This window comes from Poecilia reticulata, chromosome 4 (genome assembly GCF_904066995.2).
Source record: "Poecilia reticulata chromosome 4, P_reticulata-male-v2, whole genome shotgun sequence".
NCBI lineage: Eukaryota > Metazoa > Chordata > Actinopteri > Cyprinodontiformes > Poeciliidae > Poecilia > Poecilia reticulata.
In genome coordinates, this window is record NC_088833.1 from 9,353,435 (window position 1) to 9,377,595 (window position 24,161).

The following is a 24,161-nucleotide window of genomic DNA, read 5'->3' on the forward strand; positions in this document are numbered from 1 at the left end:
CCTCTGTGTCGCCCCAGAAAAACAAAATGTTACCGAATGTGAATGAAAAGTTTCCAGACGTGCCACTTAATTTATAATATTTGAGTCAATTTTAAAGAAAATGGTTCAATTTTATTTATTTGACAGTAAGTGTTGGAGGTGCTAATAAATTCAGCACAAATGATTGTGATGAAAACAATTATTTCATAATATGGGATCTTCTACCACTGAATTAAGCCCTTCAAATTAAAGGTTAGATTAACTAAAAGTTTTACATTACTGCAGTGTCAAGCTTCTCTCTTGTTGAGAGAGAAGATTTAATAAAAGCTATAGCTTTTATTGGCTATAAAACAGGAACAGATACATTTACAAAGTGGGAAAAGAGGGAAACTTGTAAGGTTTGTGTAGTATGGTGGTTGCGGCATCATGCTGTGGGGCAGTTTTGCTACAACAGGAAATGGTGCACTTCATAAAATAGATGGCGGCATGAGGAAAGAACATGTGGAAATATTGAAGCAACATTTAAAGCGTAGACACAGATTATTCTTCCAAATAAATAAAAATTAAATAAATTGAATTCTGAGATAAATTGTCAAAATCGCTTATTTCGAGTTTTATATTTATGTTTCTGGGTGAATTTTGTTATTTTTGTGCATTAGTGTTGCTTAAAACCGTCTCACTGAGCCACAACTCCAGGAAATACAAGTAAACTTCTGTTTTTAATGACATAATAACTCTCTTAATGTGGCATTTAGCAAATAGAAATAATTTTGTTAATTCTAACTGACCTAAAACAAAAGACATTTGATCTAGTTTAACTTCAGACAGGGAGGGAAAATAAATTATAATAATGTAAATTAGTTAAAATAAATTACATGTAATTTTTATTCACTGCATGTAAACTTCTGGTTTTAATTGTGCATTTATTTATGAAACAAGCTAATATGATAAAATAAAAAGTTGCACTTACATCAAAGATTAATGCCTCCAAGTACTCCTAATCAGTCAGCTTTATCTCAAATCATCCATTTTGACACCTAAAGAAAGAAAATCTGCAGTTTTTATCAGAGATTGACACAAACGTATGAGAATAGGACAGATTATGGCATCAGATTAACATTTTTTACGAAGTTAAACTGGACATTGGTTGAAATCCTGCGCGGTTTGTGTGCAGCAGTTAGAAGTGACGTAAATAACTGGGATCATTTCACTGGTTTACCACTAGAGGGCAGCAGCAGTCAGAATTAGACTCACCGGTCTTGTTCGCTGGATCGCTGTAGATCCAGTCATCCTGCGCCCCCTGCTGGACGTTCACTGTACAGGCAGAGCGGCCGGTTTCACCGAACCAACAGAGAGCAGCAGAGACTCACGTTGTTGAGAATTAGATGTTTATTAGGTGCTAAATTAACACTTTGTAGACAACATAATTTATGTAGGTGTACAGTTAAAAAAAAAGAAGTATTTTATGACGGCAACAATGAAAATAAATGTCTTACAAAAATAAATGGCTCAAAAACAGTTTTTTAAAAAGAATAAAAATATTCATAAAAATGAAAATGCAAAACAAATTAAAGGCAATTTTAAAATCTACAGCAGATTTTCTTCTTTTTTTTTTTTGCATTTGGCAGAAAAATTAAAACATTACAGCAGATTGAAATGAATAACAGTGGAGTGCTCATGATAGAGAACATAAAACCAGTTTGATTCATTTTACTAACCAGATTTTAAATGACACTGATTAAAGTCTTCAGTACATAATAATAATAATAATAATGCTTTACAATCTGACATAGACATAATTTCTGTTTGTTCTTGATATGTAGTATGAAATGAATTCCTTTAAAGTATGTACAGTACAACACAGTATATCACAATGGTCGTTTTATCCACTTTTTGGTTTCATCACAGTTATGAGTCAATAAAAAAACAAAAACAGTACAACGTTCCCACAGGTTGGCAGTTCTCTGATGGTTAAGGTGGCTGCAAATACTGACACTTACGTGAAAAAAGCTCAAGTGAAGCACATCTGCAACAAAGACTACACCAAAGATTAACAGAGCTGCACATTTCCTGCCAAACAATCCCTGTTTGCAGTTCAACCTCTGCCTGCGTCCGCAGGTTGGTGTTACCTCAACTGACTGAAGATCGGTTTCAAACGCCTGCTCTCTCCTCTGCTCTATCAGGAGAGGCCACCACTGTCAACACCGCCTTCATTTTGCTCCAATAAACAGACGAATGACGGTTAGTGATGAGAAAATGAAAGTAAACACAACTCTTAATCATTATTTTCCCGGGTAAGCTCACTGTGCTTTGTACTGAGTGCAGTGTGAGTCTGGGTGTGTGCGTGTGTGTGTGTGCGTGTGTGTGTGTGTGTGCGTGTGTGTGTGTGTGTGTGTGTGTGTGTGTGCTGTAACTTTGGCCTCAGCATGCTGCAGTCTCTGAAGTATTAGGGAGTGTAGCTCGATGTAGCGATGGCTGAGTGGTTTTTGCAGTGCGGCCCACAGAGCGGAGAGCCGGAACAGAGCGGACCCTTCAGTGGTTCTTGTCGTAGTCCTTCACCATTCGCTTGATGTGGAACAGTTTGTGCCTCAGCCTGCGGCACTCCCTCTTCTTGGTCTGGTACTGTAAAGTCTGCAGAGATGTTTGCTCAATTAGCCGAATAAAGAAAACAACCTGGAATCTACAGAAAACTGCTTCCCACTGCTGTTTATATAGACCATTCAGCTCACCTGCTTCAGATCCTTCAGCTGATTATATTCCTCTGCAACAAGCTGAGAGACAATAACAAACGAGTCATTATGTGTTATTTACAGATTCTTGTCTCTTCTTCCCTAGCAGAAAAATCCTCAAACAGCAAAGAAGAAACAAAGAGCCAAGATATTTCAGCAACATCCTAAAGCTCTAGGTTAGCAGATTAAATGAGACATTTTATTTTAATGGGAGATTTTTGATAGAACAGCACAAAATATCACATACTTGTGAACAGGAAAGGAGACAAGTTTACAATTTTAAACATTTTTAACACAAAAAGCTGAATGTATAAGAATTCAACCAATCAGAGTCAATTACTCAACATTCACTCTGTTTACAGGACGTGTTTTTAGCAGCTTTTTGCACATTTACAGACTAAAACATTTGACCATTCTTCTTTGGAAAACAGATAAGATAGAGAGAATCTGAGAACATCGGTCTTAAAGTGTGAACTTTTCAAACGCAGTGAATATTTTTATATTTAAACGTTCGACTCCAGATCTAAACCTGCAGGGCAACCGATCCAGTAATCCACTTTATGTTGATCTATAACACAAAAACACTCTGAAGATTTTAACCTGACGAAATGTGAAAAAGTTCAACAGGTGTGTGAATAAATTAGCAAGTCACTAATCAACATCCCTTCCAACACACTTCCAAAAACACCCCAGCACCTTTATTAACTGGAATGTATTCCAGCAAAGATTAAAGATTAACGTGTTTTTACTCTTGAAAACAATAAATCCCCTTATCTGTCTTGAAAATTGCTGAGGCGGATAAAACTGTGCAAATATGAAACATTTTAAGGTTTTTGAGCTGATGTCACAACTGTAGCAACTTTAGTCCAGTTCATTCCTACAAAATGCCAGAAAAAATCTTATCTTATCATTTTTCAGCTAAAAAGTTGAAGGTTTGCCTCTGAACAGCATTCCTGACTCTTGGACTTTATTTTGCAAATTAAGGGAAGAATCTGAGCTAAAGAATCCAAACAACACGTCCATCTCCTTCTGATAGTTTGTTTCTGCTTAAACATTCAGCCTAACATGGTTATATGATAATATCAAACCTGGTATTTAGCAGAGCTCTCGTCGAGTGAGTCCAGTTGCCGGCTGAGTTTGTTCAGCCGGTCGTTGATGTCGTCCATCTCTGCACACAGGCGCTTGTAATCCCGCAGGTCTGCATCAAACTCTCTCTTGTATTGGTGCCTCTGAGTATCTGAAGTTATCGTCGGGTACACACTGTTAGGCAGACGATGAAAAAAAGATTAAAAAGATCAGACTTAACAATTACACTCTTCAATCTGAGAAATCTGCAATCACGATATTCGGTAGGGTCAATATTCAAATGTAAATGGTTTTCTGAAATATTTGTTTAGGTTCTGCTGTTGCAAACAGATTTTCTCTGATTATTGATTTTTGTCCCAACAGTCTCAGTCTGTCAAAACAACTGAACTGAACTTCAATTCGCTCCGAGTCACATAAAGGTCAGGGATGTTTTCTTTGATGCATAAATGGGGATAATCTTGTAATTCCTTTATTTAGGGTTGGATTTAAAATAACATGCATAAAAAAAAACACAACACTGCTTTCGTTCTTTTGCAGTTTTCAGATAAAAATATTTTAGATTGGCCGGTGAATCTCTCCATTTTACCTTTGTCCTACTTCTCTCCGACTGAAAACAAGCATGTGAACGAGCGTGCCTCAGAGGATTAACCCAGGAATACACACTCTTAAATTCTCGCAGTTGTGCTGTGAAGTCACTCACCATCTTTTTGCTCCTTGCAACACTTAAAAGAACATTTTTAAAACCAAAATAGGGCCTGGCTGCATCAAATTATTGTCACATAAGCTTGTTTCCCAAAGCTTACAGTTATTCATTTATGTCAGAAAATGTGGGTCTGGTCCTGGGGGAGAAACGGAGCTTCACTCTAATCTACATGTTCGGTTCTTAATGACATTTTCATCCCTAATCCAGGCAGTGAGTCAGAAGCCCAAAGGTAGAAACTTGGTTCTCACCTCTCCCATTCCTCCATGTCCAGTTCGTTTCCCGTCTCTCCTCCTGTTGTGTACTCCGTTTCGTACTGGGACTCGTCCATGTCCGGGTTGCGTCTGCGCCTCTTGCCCCTGTTGGCGGACGGCCGGCGGCCTCCCGTCTCCTCCGAGGGGCTGGAGCTCGTCCTGCCGCCGTGGGAATACCCCTCTAATGGCCGACTCGTCATTTTTTCAGAGTACCTGCAGGAAAACAATAGCATCATAATGTTGGGTCTGACAGGTTAGGCTGCCAGACAGGAAATGTAGGAACCTCAGAAAAGGGAAAGAAAATTACTAAATTATTGGACTAAAAAGCTAGTTACGCAAACCTTGTAGAGGCAATCATAAAAATTAATTCCAACATAGTATTTAGCAGAAGCTAAAGCTAACATGCTACGGTTAGCAAATTCTAATTTGTTGTTACACAGGACCTGTATGGTTGTTGTGGGTAATCTGCTGTGTGTTTTTGCATCACTGAAGTTAAATTCAGTGATTTAAAATTTAAATGATTTAAAATTTTTATTTAAAATTATTTAATTTTTCAGCTACAGACCAGATCATCTTCAACATGTTGGTTTCAGTTCAAGTTCTATTAAGTTTATTTATACTTATTCATCTTTTCATGTTTTAATTTATTTATATCCAACTGTACAGAATGAAATATGGTCCAGACTTAAGGTCCTAGAAGAACATTTGTAAACAGGCTGTTTATGTGAAATTAATACGGAGTCGGTGTTTAAACCAGCTGCGCTTCCTTTAGAAACTCTGTTGATATTCTGCTAATGCTGAAAAAACATTAAATGTTTTTAATAAGTCATTAAAAACATGTTGCCCCATCATCCTCCTGTCGTTTTCCACCAGTAGTAGCATCCAGTTGTTGATCATGTGACTCGTGTGATGCAGAAAAATGTTTCCACTGCAGTTTTGTGAAATACACAATTTTCAATACAGCTGAAAAAAAATACCACCTCTTCCTAGGATAAAAACCTTTTATAGAAAGACTTGAGTTTTCTTCTAAACAGTCATATTTCTATTAATCAAATTTATTTGTGTAATATTATGGTCGATTGAAACACAGCACATTTTTAATAAATTTTCTATATACTGAGGTTATTCTACTTCTTTACTTGCTGTGAGGCAGAAAAAAATGGAAAAGCCTTCTAAGAAAGAAATGAACTTCCAAGAAGACAGCAGTGTGTTTACTGATAACATCCAGACGGAGGAAGGAAAGCGTTTACATGGTCACTGCAGCTGACGCCCTTCACTCTGAGAACAGCAGCATATGGAGATCCTCGGTGAACAGGAGGCAGGTACGCCTCTGTAATAAGCTGTGGATGACGAAGCCCATTCAATTTGGTAGGTTTGTAGGGATTTGTGGAGAAATCCAAATCCAACGGCACAGATATTAAGGGTTATTACTACACAGTGATTTGTGTCAGGAGCAGAGCACACTGCGGGTCCGCAGGCCAGCATTCTTCTGCTTATGAAACCGGCTCTGTTTACTTTGCAGGAGAGGAAATCATTACATTATTTTCTACTTTGACTCAAACAGATTCAGGCCTGTGTTTATATGCAGAGTCTAGACAATTGTTAAAGATTTCTTCCATGATGAAACCAGAAACAAAAGCAGGTGCTTAAGAAGGTTTTCTGGCGACAAGCCAGCGCACCTATTCATAAATATCCAGCCTATTCTGCTCTGCTTCAAACAATCCAATGGCCAAGAGGGGAAAGGAGAGAGAGAGTTAATCCAACAAAGGCTCAAAGGTCACAAACAGCTCTCCATGTGGGCAGGGCAATATGTTTTTATGGGCTTTAAAGCAGCGTAGTGATTAGAGCTGCTTCTGAGTCACATGTTTAGAAATTCACTCATTGTGGGAAAAGGCTTTGCGCTGCACGGACTCCCATGTCGCCGCCACTGTTTTCCTGCTGCTTTAATATAGAAAGACTGACAATTTTATATAATGGAGTTTACATGTAAAAACAGGATCATCTGAAGTGAGAAAAAATATGTCACATGCAGTAATCCTGCACTTCCTCATGCCGGTAATGTGGATAAATATGTGGAGAAAAAAGTACTTAGAGGGAATAGTTTCTGTACTTCTGAGATGAAGATATTGGTGAGTTTAGAGACATTTAGTCAGGAAAAGTTTATTTTAGTCTGTAGGACAGTTTGCATTTACTCTTAACAGACATGAATGGCCAAGAACTGGGGAAATATTTACCTTTATTATGGATTTTATCCAACATGTAAAAGAGTAAGGGTGCACCGATTGCAGTTTTCTAGCCGATTACAGATTTTTAAAAAGCCTGAACTGACAGTTCCAGTTTTGGCTGACACTGATTTTTTTTATCTGAAATATTGCTAAATATAGCGAGAAAGTCACTGAGTCGGCAACAGTGGGATGACTATTGTTAACCGCAAACATGCAGACATGACCTGGTGGGCCGGTCTGCCAGTCAAACCTCTGTCTCTCAGCAGAACAAAAGAGGGCAAAAGTTCATTTTTAGACCCTTGCTGAGGTAGATAAGGTCCTCTTCACAAGGAACTACCAGCCTTTCACCGTTTTGCCACAATTAAGGAAATCTGGGCCGATTTATTGGTGCTCTCCTCTAAAAAATTATCCGTGCAGACGAGCTAGCATAGTGGGTCTGACTCATTTGCACATCTAAGCAATTTAAAAGAAAAAAACAGCTTAACTTTAACTAAATTCAATTATTTAAATACAAAAACCTGTAGAGAAGTTGAAAACATCTTAAAGTTCATTGTTGCTAATTGCAATATAATGTTTGTATCTCCAAATCTGCGAATCTGGTAAAACTGAAACAGGACAAAGGAAAGAGGAGAGAGAACAGGGTCGCCTACTGGTTGTCGTCCTCGTTGCAGGAGCCGCTGTCCACCGGCTCCTTGGCGGGGGGGAAGGAGCTGACGCTGTTAGCCGAGGCGTTGAGCAAACCGCCTCCCTTCTCGGACACCAGCAGGGTCGGCGCATCCTGAACGCTGCGGCTTTCCTCCACATTGTTCACCTAAGGCGAGCCGGAAGAAAGAGCAAGAAAAAGGGTTGAGCAAACAAAAACAAACATCTGCGCTACTCACAAAGAGTCAGGACCAAGCCGAGCTCTCTGACTCACATCCTACATAAATAAACACGTCTTCCTCTGTTTTTCTCATGTTGTGACATTTTCATTAGCCCATATATCATCTACAGTCAATGTTTGCTCCACAGCTTTTAAACAGTACGGGGCGACATCTGAGAAATTATCAATTCCTCCTGGAAATAATTAGTTTTGCTACAGTGTGAGTTTATTTTCTATTATTTTATTATAGTATTTTCATCATTTATGGAAATCATTAGTCATAAAATCATTTAAATGTCTATTAAATTCTCGAAACATTTTATTTGTGCCAACTCCCATGTAGCTTTGTTCCGACCTGCATTCGGACTAGTTGACACAAAACAAGCCAGATTATAATCCCCAACGCTGAGCAGCAATCTCCTAATGAAATGGTGAAGCTAAGAAATGACCGATATTTGAAAAGCAACTAAAAAAAGCAACAAAAACTAGACTGTAAACACAACACATAAAAGCTATTTTGTTTTCTCTTGCCTTATGTTTTCATGCACATGGAACAGATTTTCTCTTCCTCCTTTTTAAAGTAAACAAACGTGTAAAAACAATCATCAGGTCCTTCCTGTGAGGTCAGAAAGCTTCACAAAGAAAGATTCAGGGTTGGTTCATTTCAGTGAGTTTATCTTGAACACTTGAACAAATATTGATGACCCTCTGCTGTATCACCGGCAGAATGGCCTTGGCCTGTGTAGATAATTTAATAACTAAAACTAATTTACATGTTTTCAATGGTTTTATCCTCTTTGGTGTTACATGTTTCCGTTTAATATTTTACATGCATATACAAATGTTCTTAAGGTCATTTTAATCCACTTCTATCTCAGAGTTTGAAAAGCAACATTTATGTCAGGAAAATCAGTTGTTCAAACAACTGAGACTCTTGCACACAGACTGTATTAAAACATGTAAAAATCAGAGATTACAGAAGACTACAACAGTGAGAAGCTTACTCCTGTGTAGGATTTCCAGAGATATTATGATGCAAGAAAAATATAATCCTAAAGGGTTTCTGTCCTTTGCCTTAAATAGACTCATAAGCCTCATAAAAATAAAGCCCCTAATGCAAAACCGAAATCATAAAAAAGTACTTTAAGTATGAAGTTGGACGGGCTTTGAATAGGACCTGAGTTTAATAGTCGTGAAATGTCCTTCTGGAATAGTCTAAATAGATAATCAGCTATTTAGAATATTTTTTGTCAGATTAAGGCCTGAAACTGGGACTATTACGTAATTCCTGGATATATAGACGATTACAGCAACCATACCGACGATTCTCTGCCAAAATGAAAACACAGTGGGAGTGAAGAGCCCAACTAGCCAAAGACTATGACTGATGCCAGCATCAAAATTACTAATGATAAAGAAAAAATGTCAGTATTCTGCACTTTCTTCGTAATATCTTCACAAAATCTTGTAGTAAAGCATTTTATTAGGATAAGAAAGAACCACAATGTATGAATCATTAAAAACAACAGCCAACCCTCCAGAAACAATAATCATGGTGGGTGGAGCAGGCTGAGTTCTGCGCGTCTCCCTTTCTTGTAGCTGCAGGTGAATCCTGTTTGGAGAGGAATCTCAACAATGTTTTCCCAGAGTGCAACACAAAAACCAATCAACTGTGAGCACAGCGTGAGTGCAGGACGAACCCGAGGAAGGAAAGGATATGGAGAAAAAACAAAATGTTTGAGAAAATAAAAGTGCCAAAGATATATCCCAGATGGAAAGTGTCACAAGTTCAGAGGAAATAAACTAAACAGAAGGAGAAAGCAATAGTTAGACAGAAAGTCTGACTGCTACAGGCTGATTCATGCCACACTTTTCAGATCTTTACCTGAAACCTAAAAACCTTAGAAATTCTGCATTATTTTCATCCCACTTCAAATTATGAACTACTTTGTGTTGGACTAACACAGAAAACCCCAGTGAAATGAACTGATGTTGTTTTTGTGAAGCGTCTTTAGGAAACTCTCCCACTTATTCATCCTCTGGATGTTTTTATCCATCACCAACACAGAGCGCTGCCTCCCTCCATCTCAAGCACACAAGCAGCCCTTCTACGACTGACTCTGATGACTTCATGCTGCAGACACAATGCAGCCCCCCCGGCCGAGCGAATAAAGCCTGTGTGTGAGGTCATCAGGGCAAGCCGGGCCTCCCCAGACCCCACCACACAGAAAAGTCCTTAGACTAACCACAGCCTTAAGCTTCCCTGGCAGAGTGTAACAGAAGTCCAACAGCCATGTGGATTTGCTTGAAGTACGGAGTGGAAGATAAGAAATTTAGATATAACTTGAATGTGTTGGCTAAAGCATAAAAAGGATTCAGAAGACACCACAGTCTTAAGGCACAGAAAAAGTAGGTTACCCAACCCAAACGGGCGCCGTTTTTTAATCTCTGAATAAATAATAATCCGTGAGCAACATCACATTTTCCAAGGCTCGTATTTTATCAAAATTCTTGTGCCTTCTCCTAAGCCTTTCTAATCCTTATCCATACCTCCTTCTCATCATTTCCTCGAAAAACGCTGAAGTTCTCAAACGGAGTGGAGGCACAACATGACTGAAGCAACAATAAGATGAGGATGACATCACTGAGAACCGCTCCATTATTAGACACAAGTGCTAGTCAGAGGATTTACTCTGCTAGGCACAGGAGCCACCTCTCAGCGCACGATGCTGTTCATGAGGCAATGACACCCCATCTCCAAAACAAACGGCTCTATATAATCCAATATAACCACACATCTGTTTAAAGCTCCTTCTGCAGGCAGGCTTTGCAGGAGACAGACTGAGCTCCGAAGTCTTTGATTGACTCGTGAATTTAAATAATAAGCTTCCCCAGACATGATACGAAAAAATCATAAGGTTGACTCACTGCATCAATAGTGTAAAATAAAAATAATTTTGGCAAATTCCATATAAACAATAAGAACTGAGTGAAAGTAATTAATGTTAGCTGTTTTTATGCTCTACAAATATGATGGCACACCTGTAAAAATAGGTAAATTTAAAAGGATATTTACATTTATTTTTGTTTTTCACTGGGTTTGTGTGAAGTGCTGATAAGCAGTCAAAGTGTAAAGCAGTGGAAAACATCAAAACAAACCTAAAGGCTGTGGAGAAGAAGGGTGAAAAATACATAAAAGATTTATTGAATGACGTTATTTTAATGATTTTTTTCTCATAAGTTCTTAGTCACTATTTTCTCAACCAAACAAAACCCACAACTTTATTCTGTGGGTCACAGTTTTTCACAGTTTCAATTTCTGTCACTACTTTCCTTTAAGCATTGATGGTTAAAACCCAAACCTTAATTTACAGTTGTGGAGTTTTTCTTTCTTTTTACATACTATGAAATAACTTAATTTTCCTTGACTAAAGGTTCATGTTCTATTTGCTTTTCAGACGGATGGGAGCAGTAACCTCACCTGACCTGATCCAATCATACATAAACTAATTCACTTATACATTACAGTAAGAAAAGAAGTCAATGTTTCTCATTTGCAGCATTTACGTTTCAAAATCAGTGAGCACTTCTACAATTACTGCTCATGTATAAGGGTTTATTTCTGGTTTTTATTTGCAGGTGTGTACAGGCCAAGGTCCGACAGACAGGTAAACAAAAAGACCAGGATTTATATTTTTACAGCTGGAGAACAAACCTAAAATAGGGCGGAGGTGATTAATTTACAGCCCTTAGATCACATTCTTCCAGTTCTGCAAAGTCAACACAGAGTCGGAAATTAAGTGTTAACTTTGAATACAAATCCAAACATATGTTGTTTTTATAGCTTTTGAATGGCTTTTATTTTGAAAGTGACTCTGTTTTGGCAGAGCTCTCCATTCAGGAGGCCCACTTTGAAATCAAACTGTTTTGATGCAGGAGCATCCTCGTGTGCGTCATTATCAGCTGATGCTGAAAACAGAGAATGATGCAGGAAGTAGATTAGAGGAGAGGAACAAAAGCAGAAGAAGAAGTAGATGTGTGTGTTCATTTAGAGAAATCACTAAGAATCATTAATACAGTAGTGAAATTTGTTGTGTTATGGCACAGACGTCTTCTACCTGATTCTCCAGGTAAAAATACTAAAACATGCCTGCAGTATTTTGTTCTGAATCATTAATAGTTTCACAATTTTAAACAATCTTTGCTTTCAGTTGTTATATTTTATATTCTAACAATTTACTTCAACGTAAACATCAATACACTTGCTTTCTTATTAAATGTTTTTGCTTTAGTAAAATACTCTTTCTCAGAGAAGAAATAAACAATATTTGAAACATGACAAGTCAAGTTGATCATTAACCCATATCTCGCATATCGGTGAAATTTAACTAGAGTGTTGTTGAAGCGTAAAAATGCAAAGCAAACGAAGCAGAGAGAAACCGGCAAGTCTCTCCGTATCTCCTAGGGTAGTTAATGGTTACCCAGAGTGAAACCCGGTTAAAAACCAGGAGAATCACTGGCTGCTATCAGCTCTGACCCTGAACAAAGTGACTCTGTTATAGGAAACACTGTCGCCACGGAGTGACTGTTTCCTCCCTGGATCTCATAAGGAGCTCATTTTGACCTTTAAACTTTAAAAAAAAGCAATGAAACAGCTGAGGGCTGTAAACTGCAGAGCAGCTTCAGGTAAAGGTAAACCTCAGCGAGGTTATTTACAGCACCTGAATCACCTTCTGTTTTTACACCTGATGACTACCTGCGCTCTGCAATGACTGCCTTGCTGCAGACCTACTCAGTAACCTACTTAACTTCGCAAAGAAAACAAAGCTGATGGAAAACAATTTGACATAAAAGGGTACACAGTTTGACAGAGATTAAAAGAATAGGTCACTTTTTGTGGCTGAATCTTTGACCTAAGCAACAGTGGTTCATAATCTAATCAAATCTGTCCGTGAACGTTGTATTCCAGGATTTAAACACTGAGTGACCTTGTTTCCTGACTGGAAGCTGTGCATGCACAGCCTCAGGTCAGTTTGAGTCTTTTCCTTTCCTTCAGTTTAAATCCCACGTAAACTGTGTCTGCCAGACGGCTATATCTCTTACCCATTCCTCTACGTCTCGGCCTTCTGACGTTTTCCCACCAACTAGAGGCTCTTGCCAGTAGATATTTGGTTTTCCGTAGCGCCAGATCTTCCCTCTTGTTTTCTGAGCAAAGAAAGCAGCGACGCCCAAAGCGATGACCACCAGGAATCCGCACACCATGGCAACCGCCTGAGAAAGCAAGAACACGATGATCAGATCCAGAAACTTCTCAGAGATAAGCCGAGCCATAAAGTTCATTTATCCTGGTACAGAACGAACAGAGACAGAGAAGCACACATGTACTCCCAACAAACACAGAACAATCTTTCTTGTGCTTTATTGGCTTCCTGGACTGTTTTCACTTTCGAATCGTTTGTTTAGTATTCACAGTTGATAAAAACGTTTTTTAAGACAAATTAATACTTTAAGCTTAAAATATTTTTCCTTATTTACAGACTAAGTGCATTACAGATCATCTTCATTTAGCCACAAATTAAAAAGCATTTTTGTGTATGAATACTTCTGGAAAGTTGACTAAAAAAAGCCACAGACCTCCTGAGGGTCCACAAAACAGTAGTGGTACAGGTACTGGTTGTACATAGGAAAACCTCCCAGTCCTCCCATCTGTGAGTAGCTGGTCTGATAGAGGCTCTGACACATCATGAGCATCGGATTATACATGATGTTGGAAGAGCTCTGGGCCATGGGATTTACTCCGACAATGTAGACAATGGTCATGATGCCCTGAAAAGTAGAAAAAATGTGTAGATATTTAGTCATACTGACACAGAGGCACACCTGAGTTATCTGTTCGTCACATCACTGAACTGAACATATGGCAGAGCGAAGGGTAGAGTACATGAATGACTAAACCACCTGCTGAGCTACTGCAGGTAGCAAAACTGGTATAACCTTCTGCAACCCTGCATTTTTTTCAATGCATTTTAATGTATATTTTGACCATTGTCTGTGGATGGATAACACCCTTAAAAAAGATCCAGTGTGTCACATGCACCCAAAGTGAAATGGGATTATTTCTCAAACCAAAAGACAAATCAAGATAAATGTGATTAATTATTAATGACCGATCACAGAAAGTCTTCTCAAAGTGTGGTTATTTTATTTTATTTTTTTAATCTCTATTATGTTGAACAAAACTAATGCTATTCATTTTGAGGTGCACTGAAAAAAATACCTTGGTGAGTTATAACCTCTCATTTAATAGAAAAAAACAACACAGTTTAATTCCTTTTAGTGTTTTTGTACACAAGCCTTAGAGTCGCGCAGCCAGTAGGATTTCGCTCTGCAATACGGTCCTGTATTTTAAAGATGTTATTACTTACTTTACAATAAATATCTCAAGACAAAAACATTTTCAATTTCTTCAGAAAGAAGAAGATATTCATATATCAGGGTTTCCCTCAGTGTATTTATTATAAGCCTGGCGGGCCACCAGGCTTTAATTGTACCCCACCAGGCTTAGCATAGCTTATTTATTTAAGTCTTTTTAAAATATTTATGTTTTTTAAGACTTTATAGTTGATGTTCAGGTATTAATCGTCCAATATTTCAATAACACATAATTATCAAGTGATATTTTCAAATTTCCTGTCAACTTTAAATATTTTTTAACTCAAAAACACAACGGTTCACTGATGAATGGGAAACAAAATATTGTAAATAATTTCTACATTAATGAAGTTTTAATAGTAGAAATCTTGCTGTCTTAAACACTAAAGCTTAAACGATCAACAAGTAAGCCCCACTTGTACCCTGACCCTCTATAAAAACTACTGAACTGTTTTCCTTAATCATAAAAGTTTTGAAAGTAGACATCACAACAGACAGCATACAGTGTATGTATTATAAATAATGGTAAATATTTAGTGTTACCTGCAAGAGCCCCATGAGAACGCTGGCTATAAGGACGGCCAGGAAGTACTTTCGGCTGCGGACGACATTGGACTTAGAGAAGCTGGCGATGAAGAATGACATACAGCAGATGAAGTTGATAGCCGCCATGGCAATCATGGCAGTTTTGGCCGAGTAAGGAGACACGTAGGAGCCGTAGTAGTTCCCATAGCCTCCATAACCTCCATAACCTCCAAGGCCTCCGTAGGACGAGCCGTAGCTGCCTCCAGAGTAGCCACTGCCGTAGCCACCGCCGTAGCCCAGACCGGAGCCGTAGTAGCCGCCTCCATATGAGTACTGCATATCCCACATTAGAGTTGAAGCGACGCAGGCGAATATGGCCAGACACAACACTATCACTGTAGCCATCATGGCCTTGATGATCCCAGGAGGTGACCGCCATTTGTAGAAGTGCTGCGGCCGGTCTTCGATGTAGTAAGATCCCGGCGGTGGTGGGTATGCATTGTAGTCACTCTGAGGGCCATGGAAGCTGCCGGCAGGACCAAAGCCGTTGTTGGACGGTGGGCTGTAGGGGGGGCTGTAGACTGGTGGACTCTCGTAATGTTGCTTGTCAAACATCGCTGGAGGAGTCCAGAACTGAAAACAGAAATGAAGAATCAGAGACCAGAAGAAACCAGGAGAGCAGTCTGACTCAGTTGCTCAGCAAAACTGATATGAATGCTGGGTGGAAAGATAAGGGGGGTTAGTGAGGCGTGTCCCGCAAGTCTCATGAGACTTAGAAAGAGAGCAGTGTAAATGTTTTACCATCTCAAGGTAGGTGTGACCGGTGGCGGAAAAAACTTTGTTCTGTTGTTCAAAATACAGTGCCTTACAAAAACATTCAAACCCTCAGCGTTTTCACATTTTGTGACGTCACAATGATACAGGTCAGAGAATTATTATGTTTTTATCGGACAGAGCAACACAAAACAAACAGTAACAGTATTAAGTGGAAGGAAAATGATCCATGGTTTTCAATGTTTTAGAAAACTAAAACGTTGAAACATTGAAACTAACACATTGAATTGACTATCTGGGGTTTTCTTTGTTCAGCCTGATGGTGAACAAAGGTATTGTTTCTCTTCTTTGTTATGTTGAGCAGAGAGCTACAAAGTGTTGCTCTCAGTTTTGTAGCTCTCTACAAAGTGTAGCTCTCTGGTCAAAATGTGACCTTTAGCACACCGATACTCAGATGCCTATCTTAGATTAAACTAAAGCCTACTTTTTGACAACATGCAATAATATGCTGGATGTAGTCAGGAACACCCTGCACACATTTTCCCTTACAAGAGACACAGCAGTGGCTGTATTATGCTGTGGTGGGCTTTACTTCAGCAGGACAAAGAAGTTGGTCAGAGGGGCTGGGAAAATACCTGGCAATACAGAGCTGTGGTAGAAAACACTGTAGAAGCTAAAGACCTACAATGAGGGCAAAGGTTCACCTACCAGCTGCACAACTCAAAACCCAAACTAACAATGAAAGGACTTTAATCAAAGCATATTTATGTGTTACATTGGCCCAGTCAAAGTCCAGATCTAAATTTAAACAAGAATCACAGCCAAAACTGAAATAAATTCTGACACACATGACAACCAACAATGCACACACTCACAGACCAATTAACCTAACAGTTGTGTTTCTGGACTGAGGGAAGAATCCAGAGTACCCTGAAATAACCCACAATGCACAGGGAGAACATGCAGAAAGACCCCAGGCTGGGACTTGAACCCAGGACCTTCTTGCTATAAGGCAAGTGCTACTAACTGCTCCACCATGAAGACCAGACTTTAAAATCAATGCATCATTTCCTTCATTATTAACTTAATTATCACGATCATGTTGGTTTTTGACAAAAATCCTAATACAATCAGGTTTGTGGTTGTATTGTGACAAAATGTGAAACATTTCAAGCTGTTTTAACCCTTTGCAAAGCAATTTGCCATTTTTTTTAAATCTTGTGATATTAGAAGTACAGCAGCAGGTTTCGACTGAAGTCTCTGAAGCAGCAGAGTGGCAGAACAGAGTGGAGATGTTGGTACCAGGACAGGAACAGAACAATAACAATCCTCTCCTTTCTGTCTCTTCTGGCTGCGGGACTCTATCGCTCAGCCCACACTGCGAAAAAGATTTTAAACATTTCAAATTCACTCAAGCAGCTAAAATGTTTTCTGCAACAAACTTGCAGAGATATGCAATTCCACCGTGTATATAATTTAACAAAGCCCATTCTTCTGCACAGAGCCCTGAAGGGAGTGGGCAGGAAACACATATGACTGGGAAACCATGCGGACAGCAGGACGAATGAACCGTTGCAAAGAAAAACTTCCATTTGTATCCTTTTTCTGCTATTAGTGAGACGCTAGAAACGCATATTTCATTTTTGTCTGTAGCTAAATTAATAGATAAAGTATCAGTGATAAAAATCCCAGCAGATACTCCCAAGGTCACAAGTTGAAAATATTTCTTATTTAATCTGTCAGATAGCACAACAGTCAGACATTTAGCTGACATTCATATAAAAGAAGGGAGAGAAAAGTAATAAATTTCATTCTTTTTAATAGTGATATATGGACAATTTTGAATTTTTTATTCACATATTGGTCACTTCTAGTTTAAGCTCTTAGGACAGACTACTGATATGTTATTGATTAATAACTAAGTAATTAAGTCAATAATTTCTGTCAGAAATTTGAGCTGGACCAGCTGATCCAAAGTTGTTAAATGAATTTTCTCTTTTAAACCATGACAGCACCAGAGTCTATTTTAAGATGGTATTAGCACTTTATTGGTTTGTAATTTAACCTGTCGGCACAAAAACATCATGCCAACTGTCAAGCACGTGGTGGAGGTGTAATAATTTCAGCACTTTGAGGCTGACATTTTAAATAACAAAATATTTTCCATGATTTTTCCTGATGAAAAAAAAGGTTTAACTATTTAAATAAGCTGATTGAAATGTTGTCACATGTTCTCAGAACTAATACAGAGCCATTCAAATGATAAGAATATTATTGAAAAGTCATTTAATTTCAGGAACTTTATCACTAAGTGAAACATATTACATATATAGATTAATTACACAGGTTTGTGTTAATTATGATGATTTTCCACATAGTTAATAAAAATATGACATTTAAAATTAGAATATTACACCAGACCAATAAAAAACACTTTATAATAGAGAAAGTTTAATTAAAAGAATGCATAATACCAGTTACTTTTAATGTGACAAACGAGCCTCATCAGAAAGCATGCTCTAATTTAATGAAAATGACTGTTGTGTATTGATATCAGAGACATTATGAACTCAATAGCCTTGCTCTACACTAACAGAAAAACCTCCAAACACATTTTTTGTTCACATTCTGGTTTCTGCAGAACAGTGAAGGGAGCCAGGAGCAACACAGCGGTCCATTCAGCGGTTCTGACACAGAGACAGACAAACAGCCGATGGCACCGTTCACACTTCGTAACTCTCCTTCTTTATAGGTCGAGGGGACACACAGCAGAGGAGGTTTCGCCTCAAAGCCTCCATCCCAGACACCTTCCCATTATCCCCCCGCCCCGCCGTTCCTTCATCCTCTGTCCCCCAGCGCTCCTCTCCCTCCCAGCACAACTTCTCAGCTTTTGTCTCAGCAGAAGGGCCAGAAGTCAGGGCTGCTTGTCACACGAACAGTGTTGCCATGGATTCAGAGTTTTAAAAAAAGAAAATTGGGGCATGTCCAGGGATCAAACAAGGGCTCCTCTGTGCAGCTCCTGAGGGGGGTTGAGGTGAGACACAGAGCAGAGGACAGGTGGATGGGTGTCAGGTGACTTTTATTATTGATCCGCAGGCTGTCTTGCATGAGTGTCCTCCATTTTATTTCCTGCATGGCACTTTGTAGATAACTGACAGGAAATCATTTCAGACCTTTTTCTAGGCAATCATCCAGAGTTCGTATTAAACTAAAGTACTCCAACTTAAAATTTATTTTGTTCTTCTTCGTAATGAGGGCTAGTTGTAAAACACTGTGACCAACTTCTTATTTAAGAGGAAAAAATGACTTACTTTTATGTTTGTTAAATCATTCATTTATCAAAACTGTGCAGCATTTATCATGACTGATCAACAATCAAATATATTAGGAGCAGCAGCGTCGCACAATGTGAGGGAGAGAGCAGTTGTGTTGCACAGCTCTGCAGTTTAAGGTGATTTCCTTTAAAAAAAATAAAATAAAAGATTATTGAGGTATTGAAATTCAACTTTTAAAACTGTCATAAGCAATTTTATTTTGGTTTTAACTTAGTTAGTGAGCATCAGTTTCCGTGTGATCTATCAGCCAGCTGAGTTATCAGCTCCAAATTCCTTAATTTTAGGATATCGGTTATCGGGTGATGCTTACATGACTTACTTGTGCTGATCTGCCTCAGCACAGGTCTACAATCAGCCACTGTCGTGCTCTATTCTGCTGTGAGAGAGGTTTGATGATTGCAGATAACAGTAGTCACCCAACTGTCACCAACTCAGCTTTCTTGCTATATTTAACAACATTTCAGACAAAAAAAATCTGCATTTGGCAAAATCGGAATTGGCAGGTCAGGCTTCTTAACAATTGGTAATTGGCAATAGGCCAGAAAATTGTAATCAGTGCACCCCCAGAACACATTTTATTAACATTTTATTAACCATAAATGTATTTATCATAAATGAAAGCTGTCTTTAGTTGAGAGTCAAACTAATATGCTAATAAATATTACCAAAACCCATTGACCTATTGGTTTAGTATTATTTAAAGTATTTGCGTCACAGTATGGAAGAAGCATTTGTCTACAGCATGTTTTGTTGCTGTGAGGAAAAAAGCAGTGAGTTTGGACGACGGTCATGGGTCAGGTCAGACACCCACCAGCCTGAACTCCACAGAAACACAGAGACTCTATCATCTGCCGCTGATAAAGGAATTCCAGTTATACAGTCACATGCCGCACAGCAGTCAAAAATAATTAGGCTACAGACAAATGTAGGCAAGGACCCACTGACACACACCCAGGAGTCAGCCTAGGCTTCCAGCACGAGCCCAAAACAACACCGCACTGTCAAAATCTCCTGGGGTACCAAAACATAATCAGAGCTGACAGAAAAATGAAAAACAAAATAGCATAAATTCCTGTGGTGTGTGTTTAAGGAACACGCTTCTCTTCTGCAAATTTTAACTTCCTGAGTTAATGAGCATCAGCTAAAATCCAAACCAAAGACGCTGAAGATCGAAGCCATCCTTAAGAGATTTGCTTGGATGATTGATTAGGTAACTGAACAAAAAACTGATAAACTGGGGAAAACAGCAGGTTAAAAATGAAAAAAAAAATCAAATCAAATAAAAAATCAAATATCTCAAGCATTTACCATTATGAGTAAATGCCTCATACCATTATTTTTTCATGGTACGAAAAAAAATATGAGTTTCACAGTATTTACACAAGTATTTTAAATTTAAAGTAGATTTAAGTCCAATTTTATTATTTTTTGTCCTTTTTTACGTGTTTTCTTTTTTTACGTGTTTGTGATCCTAGTTTTGATCATTTTTAAAAGCATCTAATATGACAAAAATCCTAAATCCTAACAAATATATATATATATATATATATATATATATATATATATATATATATATATATATATATATATATATACCTTTATGTCCAGTTATTAAAAAGATTGCATTTCCTCAGTCCTTCAAACCCATGTCACCTTTACCTACATATTTCTGTTTTATTCCTAATTAGCTTTGGTTAGGTTTGATTATTTTATATATTTAAGCATTCTGCATTACCCTCATTGTGTATGAAAACAGGTCTATGAATAAAAAGTACATGATTAGTACACAGTACATAATTAACGTTAGTACATAACCCTTTTGGAGATTTAACAATACCTATGTTAGCCAGGTGTTACCAGTAAACTGGTACTTAAGGGTATTAAGTATTCCAGTATCAGATAAAATAGTACAGTTTTAAAAAATGCAGTCAGATTACAACAAAATTAGTTCTCCTCGTTACTCCACGTGATAAATGTTTGTTTTAGCTTTAATCCCCAACTAAAACGACAGAGAACTAATTTTCTAACGTTGATATAATCCTGATTTTTCTTGTATTTCTGTTTAAATTTACCCAGATTCTTTTTTGCATCCCTTCATATTTATGATATATATCGTTTATAAACACTTGTTTGGCTGAGAAATGTCGTCTCCTAGCTAACCGACCCACCTGTCCAAATAACAAATCTGACCGTTGAAATACTGTTAAAGTGGCTAAATGGTTTGAGGAAAGCCCATAAAACGTCATTATATCTAATGCGAATTATTAAAAAGAAGTCTGTCAAAAAAACATAAAATGAAATAGCCGGTAACAATCGTTTTTATCTACTTTTTGGTCTTACCTGAGGAGGAGAATACCCGGTCAGCAGGGTCCGTTCCCTTTTTCCAGTTAAAATCCAACCTTCCGCCCAAAGTTTCGTCTCAGTTTCGGTAAGACGAAACTTGCTTTAAAAACAAGCACATTGACTTGTTTTAAAGTCAGTGTTACTCGCACTCTTTTTGCGACGAAAAGCCGTTTTTTTCTCCGTTTGAAACGTCAGTACTGATAAAGCTGAACGATACTCTTGCTGCAGCCTCCGAACAAGTGCTCTGCTTTATGTCCCGCCTATCCGCGGTGATGAGCCCCACCGCACAACACCTCGACACTTCCGAGTTTCGTCCGCTAGAGGTCAGGCTTTCTGCCTCAGGCAGCAACAAAACTGAGAAGAAGCGTAACTTTAAATCCATGCGAAAGAATAATGGATGATACAGCAAAATTTCATTTCTGAAAATAAATAAATCTTAGATACTAAATCATTTTCTTCCGCCGGAGAGCGGAATAATAAGTAAAAGAAGGGCAAAATTATCCATCTAATACAATATAGAAATAGTCTTCATTTCCCTAGGTGTATATTTAAAGACAATAACAAATGTAAACAGTTAAATGCTTGTCATACTAGTCGAGTGGGGAGAAATCATCAATAAATACAAAATGGGATTGTTACAGAAACTTAAAAACTTCTACATTTATTCGTACCTGTGCTACATTTTGCTGGAATGTCATGTTCCACAAAAGACATTTGTGTGGGAGAGTCAGCAAAAGCTTACAGCACCTGGTATTCCCAGGCGGTCTCCCATCCAAGTACTGACCAGGCCCGACCCTGCTTAGCTTCCGAGATCAGACGAGATCGGGCGTGTTCAGGGTGGTATGGCCGTAAACGATGATCCCACAGCCACGCAGACGTTTTATCTGTCAAGAAACAGCGATGACGGCGTCACCTTTCATTTTCAATAACACTTTTCTGATCACTACAGGGTAACATCGAGCTGCTGTCACCAACGCAAGCCTCTTCTTCACCCTTCCTCTGTAAGAACAACTGAAGAGACAACAATTGCAATTTTTCTGGTGAAAAATAAACAAAACACAGGTGAATGATTATCATTACAATTTTGTGCACCCCCTGGCAATACCACGTGTCGGTATCCCCACCACTAGGGGGCGATAACGACTCTCCGTTTTCACACTATTCCTTTTAACTCAGCACGAACTTCTACACTTATTCGTACCTGTGCTACATTTTGCTGGAATGTCATGTTCCACAAAAGACATTTGTGTGGGAGAGTCAGCAAAAGCTTACAGCACCTGGTATTCCCAGGCGGTCTCCCATCCAAGTACTGACCAGGCCCGACCCTGCTTAGCTTCCGAGATCAGACGAGATCGGGCGTGTTCAGGGTGGTATGGCCGTAAACGATGATCCCACAGCCACGCAGACGTTTTATCTGTCAAGAAACAGCGATGACGGCGTCACCTTTCATTTTCAATAACACTTTTCTGATCACTACAGGGTAACATCGAGCTGCTGTCACCAACGCAAGCCTCTTCTTCACCCTTCCTCTGTAAGAACAACTGAAGAGACAACAATTGCAATTTTTCTGGTGAAAAATAAACAAAACACAGGTGAATGATTATCATTACAATTTTGTGCACCCCCTGGCAATACCACGTGTCGGTATCCCCACCACTAGGGGGGCGATAACGACTCTCCGTTTTCACACTATTCCTTTTAACTCAGCACGAACTTCTACACTTATTCGTACCTGTGCTACATTTTGCTGGAATGTCATGTTCCACAAAAGACATTTGTGTGGGAGAGTCAGCAAAAGCTTACAGCACCTGGTATTCCCAGGCGGTCTCCCATCCAAGTACTGACCAGGCCCGACCCTGCTTAGCTTCCGAGATCAGACGAGATCGGGCGTGTTCAGGGTGGTATGGCCGTAAACGATGATCCCACAGTCACGCAGACGATTTATCTGTCAAGAAACAGCGATGACGGCGTCACCTTTCATTTTCAATAACACTTTTCTGATCACTACAGGGTAACATCGAGCTGCTGTCACCAACGCAAGCCTCTTCTTCACCCTTCCTCTGTAAGAACAACTGAAGAGACAACAATTGCAATTTTTCTGGTGAAAAATAAACAAAACACAGGTGAATGATTATCATTACAATTTTGTGCACCCCCTGGCAATACCACGTGTCGGTATCCCCACCACTAGGGGGCGATAACGACTCTCCGTTTTCACACTATTCCTTTTAACTCAGCACGAACTTCTACACTTATTCGTACCTGTGCTACATTTTGCTGGAATGTCATGTTCCACAAAAGACATTTGTGTGGGAGAGTCAGCAAAAGCTTACAGCACCTGGTATTCCCAGGCGGTCTCCCATCCAAGTACTGACCAGGCCCGACCCTGCTTAGCTTCCGAGATCAGACGAGATCGGGCGTGTTCAGGGTGGTATGGCCGTAAACGATGATCCCACAGCCACGCAGACGTTTATCTGTCAAGAAACAGCGATGACGGCGTCACCTTTCATTTTCAATAACACTTTTCTGATCACTACAGGGTAACATCGAGCTGCTGTCACCAACGCAAGCCTCTTCTTCACCCTTCCTCTGTAAGAACAACTGAAGAGACAACAATTGCAATTTTTCTGGTGAAAAATAAACAAAACACAGGTGAATGATTATCATTACAATTTTGTGCACCCCCTGGCAATACCACGTGTCGGTATCCCCACCACTAGGGGGCGATAACGACTCTCCGTTTTCACACTATTCCTTTTAACTCAGCACGAACTTCTACACTTATTCGTACCTGTGCTACATTTTGCTGGAATGTCATGTTCCACAAAAGACATTTGTGTGGGAGAGTCAGCAAAAGCTTACAGCACCTGGTATTCCCAGGCGGTCTCCCATCCAAGTACTGACCAGGCCCGACCCT

The 24,161-nt window shown here is 39.0% G+C and overlaps 1 protein-coding gene and 4 non-coding genes across 5 annotated transcripts; all 5 read right to left on the reverse strand.

Moving 5' to 3' along the window:
• Positions 1-1,350: 1,350 nt before the first annotated feature.
• On the reverse strand, positions 1,351-21,604 carry LOC103463288 (occludin). The gene is made up of 9 exons (XM_081606176.1): positions 21,242-21,604; positions 14,811-15,425; positions 13,470-13,661; positions 12,939-13,106; positions 7,624-7,784; positions 4,746-4,961; positions 3,797-3,968; positions 2,709-2,750; positions 1,351-2,610 (listed from the first exon to the last, which is right to left on the reverse strand). Exons 2-9 carry the CDS (start codon positions 15,405-15,407, stop codon positions 2,512-2,514), a joined length of 1,647 nt encoding a protein of 548 aa, XP_081462302.1. The 5' UTR covers positions 15,408-15,425; positions 21,242-21,604; the 3' UTR covers positions 1,351-2,511.
• A 375-nt stretch (positions 21,605-21,979) lies between these two features.
• Positions 21,980-22,098, reverse strand: LOC145551535 (5S ribosomal RNA). The gene has a single exon (XR_014087408.1). It is a non-coding gene; the product is annotated as a 5S ribosomal RNA (ribosomal RNA).
• Positions 22,099-22,509: 411 nt separating this feature from the next.
• On the reverse strand, positions 22,510-22,628 carry LOC145551536 (5S ribosomal RNA). Its single transcript, XR_014087409.1, has one exon. It is a non-coding gene; the product is annotated as a 5S ribosomal RNA (ribosomal RNA).
• Positions 22,629-23,040: 412 nt separating this feature from the next.
• Positions 23,041-23,159, reverse strand: LOC145551537 (5S ribosomal RNA). Its single transcript, XR_014087410.1, has one exon. It is a non-coding gene; the product is annotated as a 5S ribosomal RNA (ribosomal RNA).
• Positions 23,160-23,570: 411 nt separating this feature from the next.
• LOC145551538 (5S ribosomal RNA) lies at positions 23,571-23,689 on the reverse strand. The gene has a single exon (XR_014087411.1). It is a non-coding gene; the product is annotated as a 5S ribosomal RNA (ribosomal RNA).
• Between the last annotated feature and the right edge of the window lie 472 nt (positions 23,690-24,161).

What these genes read in the sequence shown, in the direction of transcription:
- LOC103463288 (XM_081606176.1), bottom strand. Translation starts at nt 15,407, where the DNA reads ATGTTTGACAAGCAACATTACGAGAGTCCACCAGTCTACAGCCCCCCC. An exon ending in TTCTCATGGGGCTCTTGCAG is followed by an intron (nt 13,662 to 14,810) that starts GTAACACTAAAT and finishes TCTACTTTTCAG; the next exon opens with GGCATCATGACCATTGTCTA. An exon ending in AGCTGAAGGATCTGAAGCAG is followed by an intron (nt 2,611 to 2,708) that starts GTGAGCTGAATG and finishes ACATCTCTGCAG; the next exon opens with ACTTTACAGTACCAGACCAA.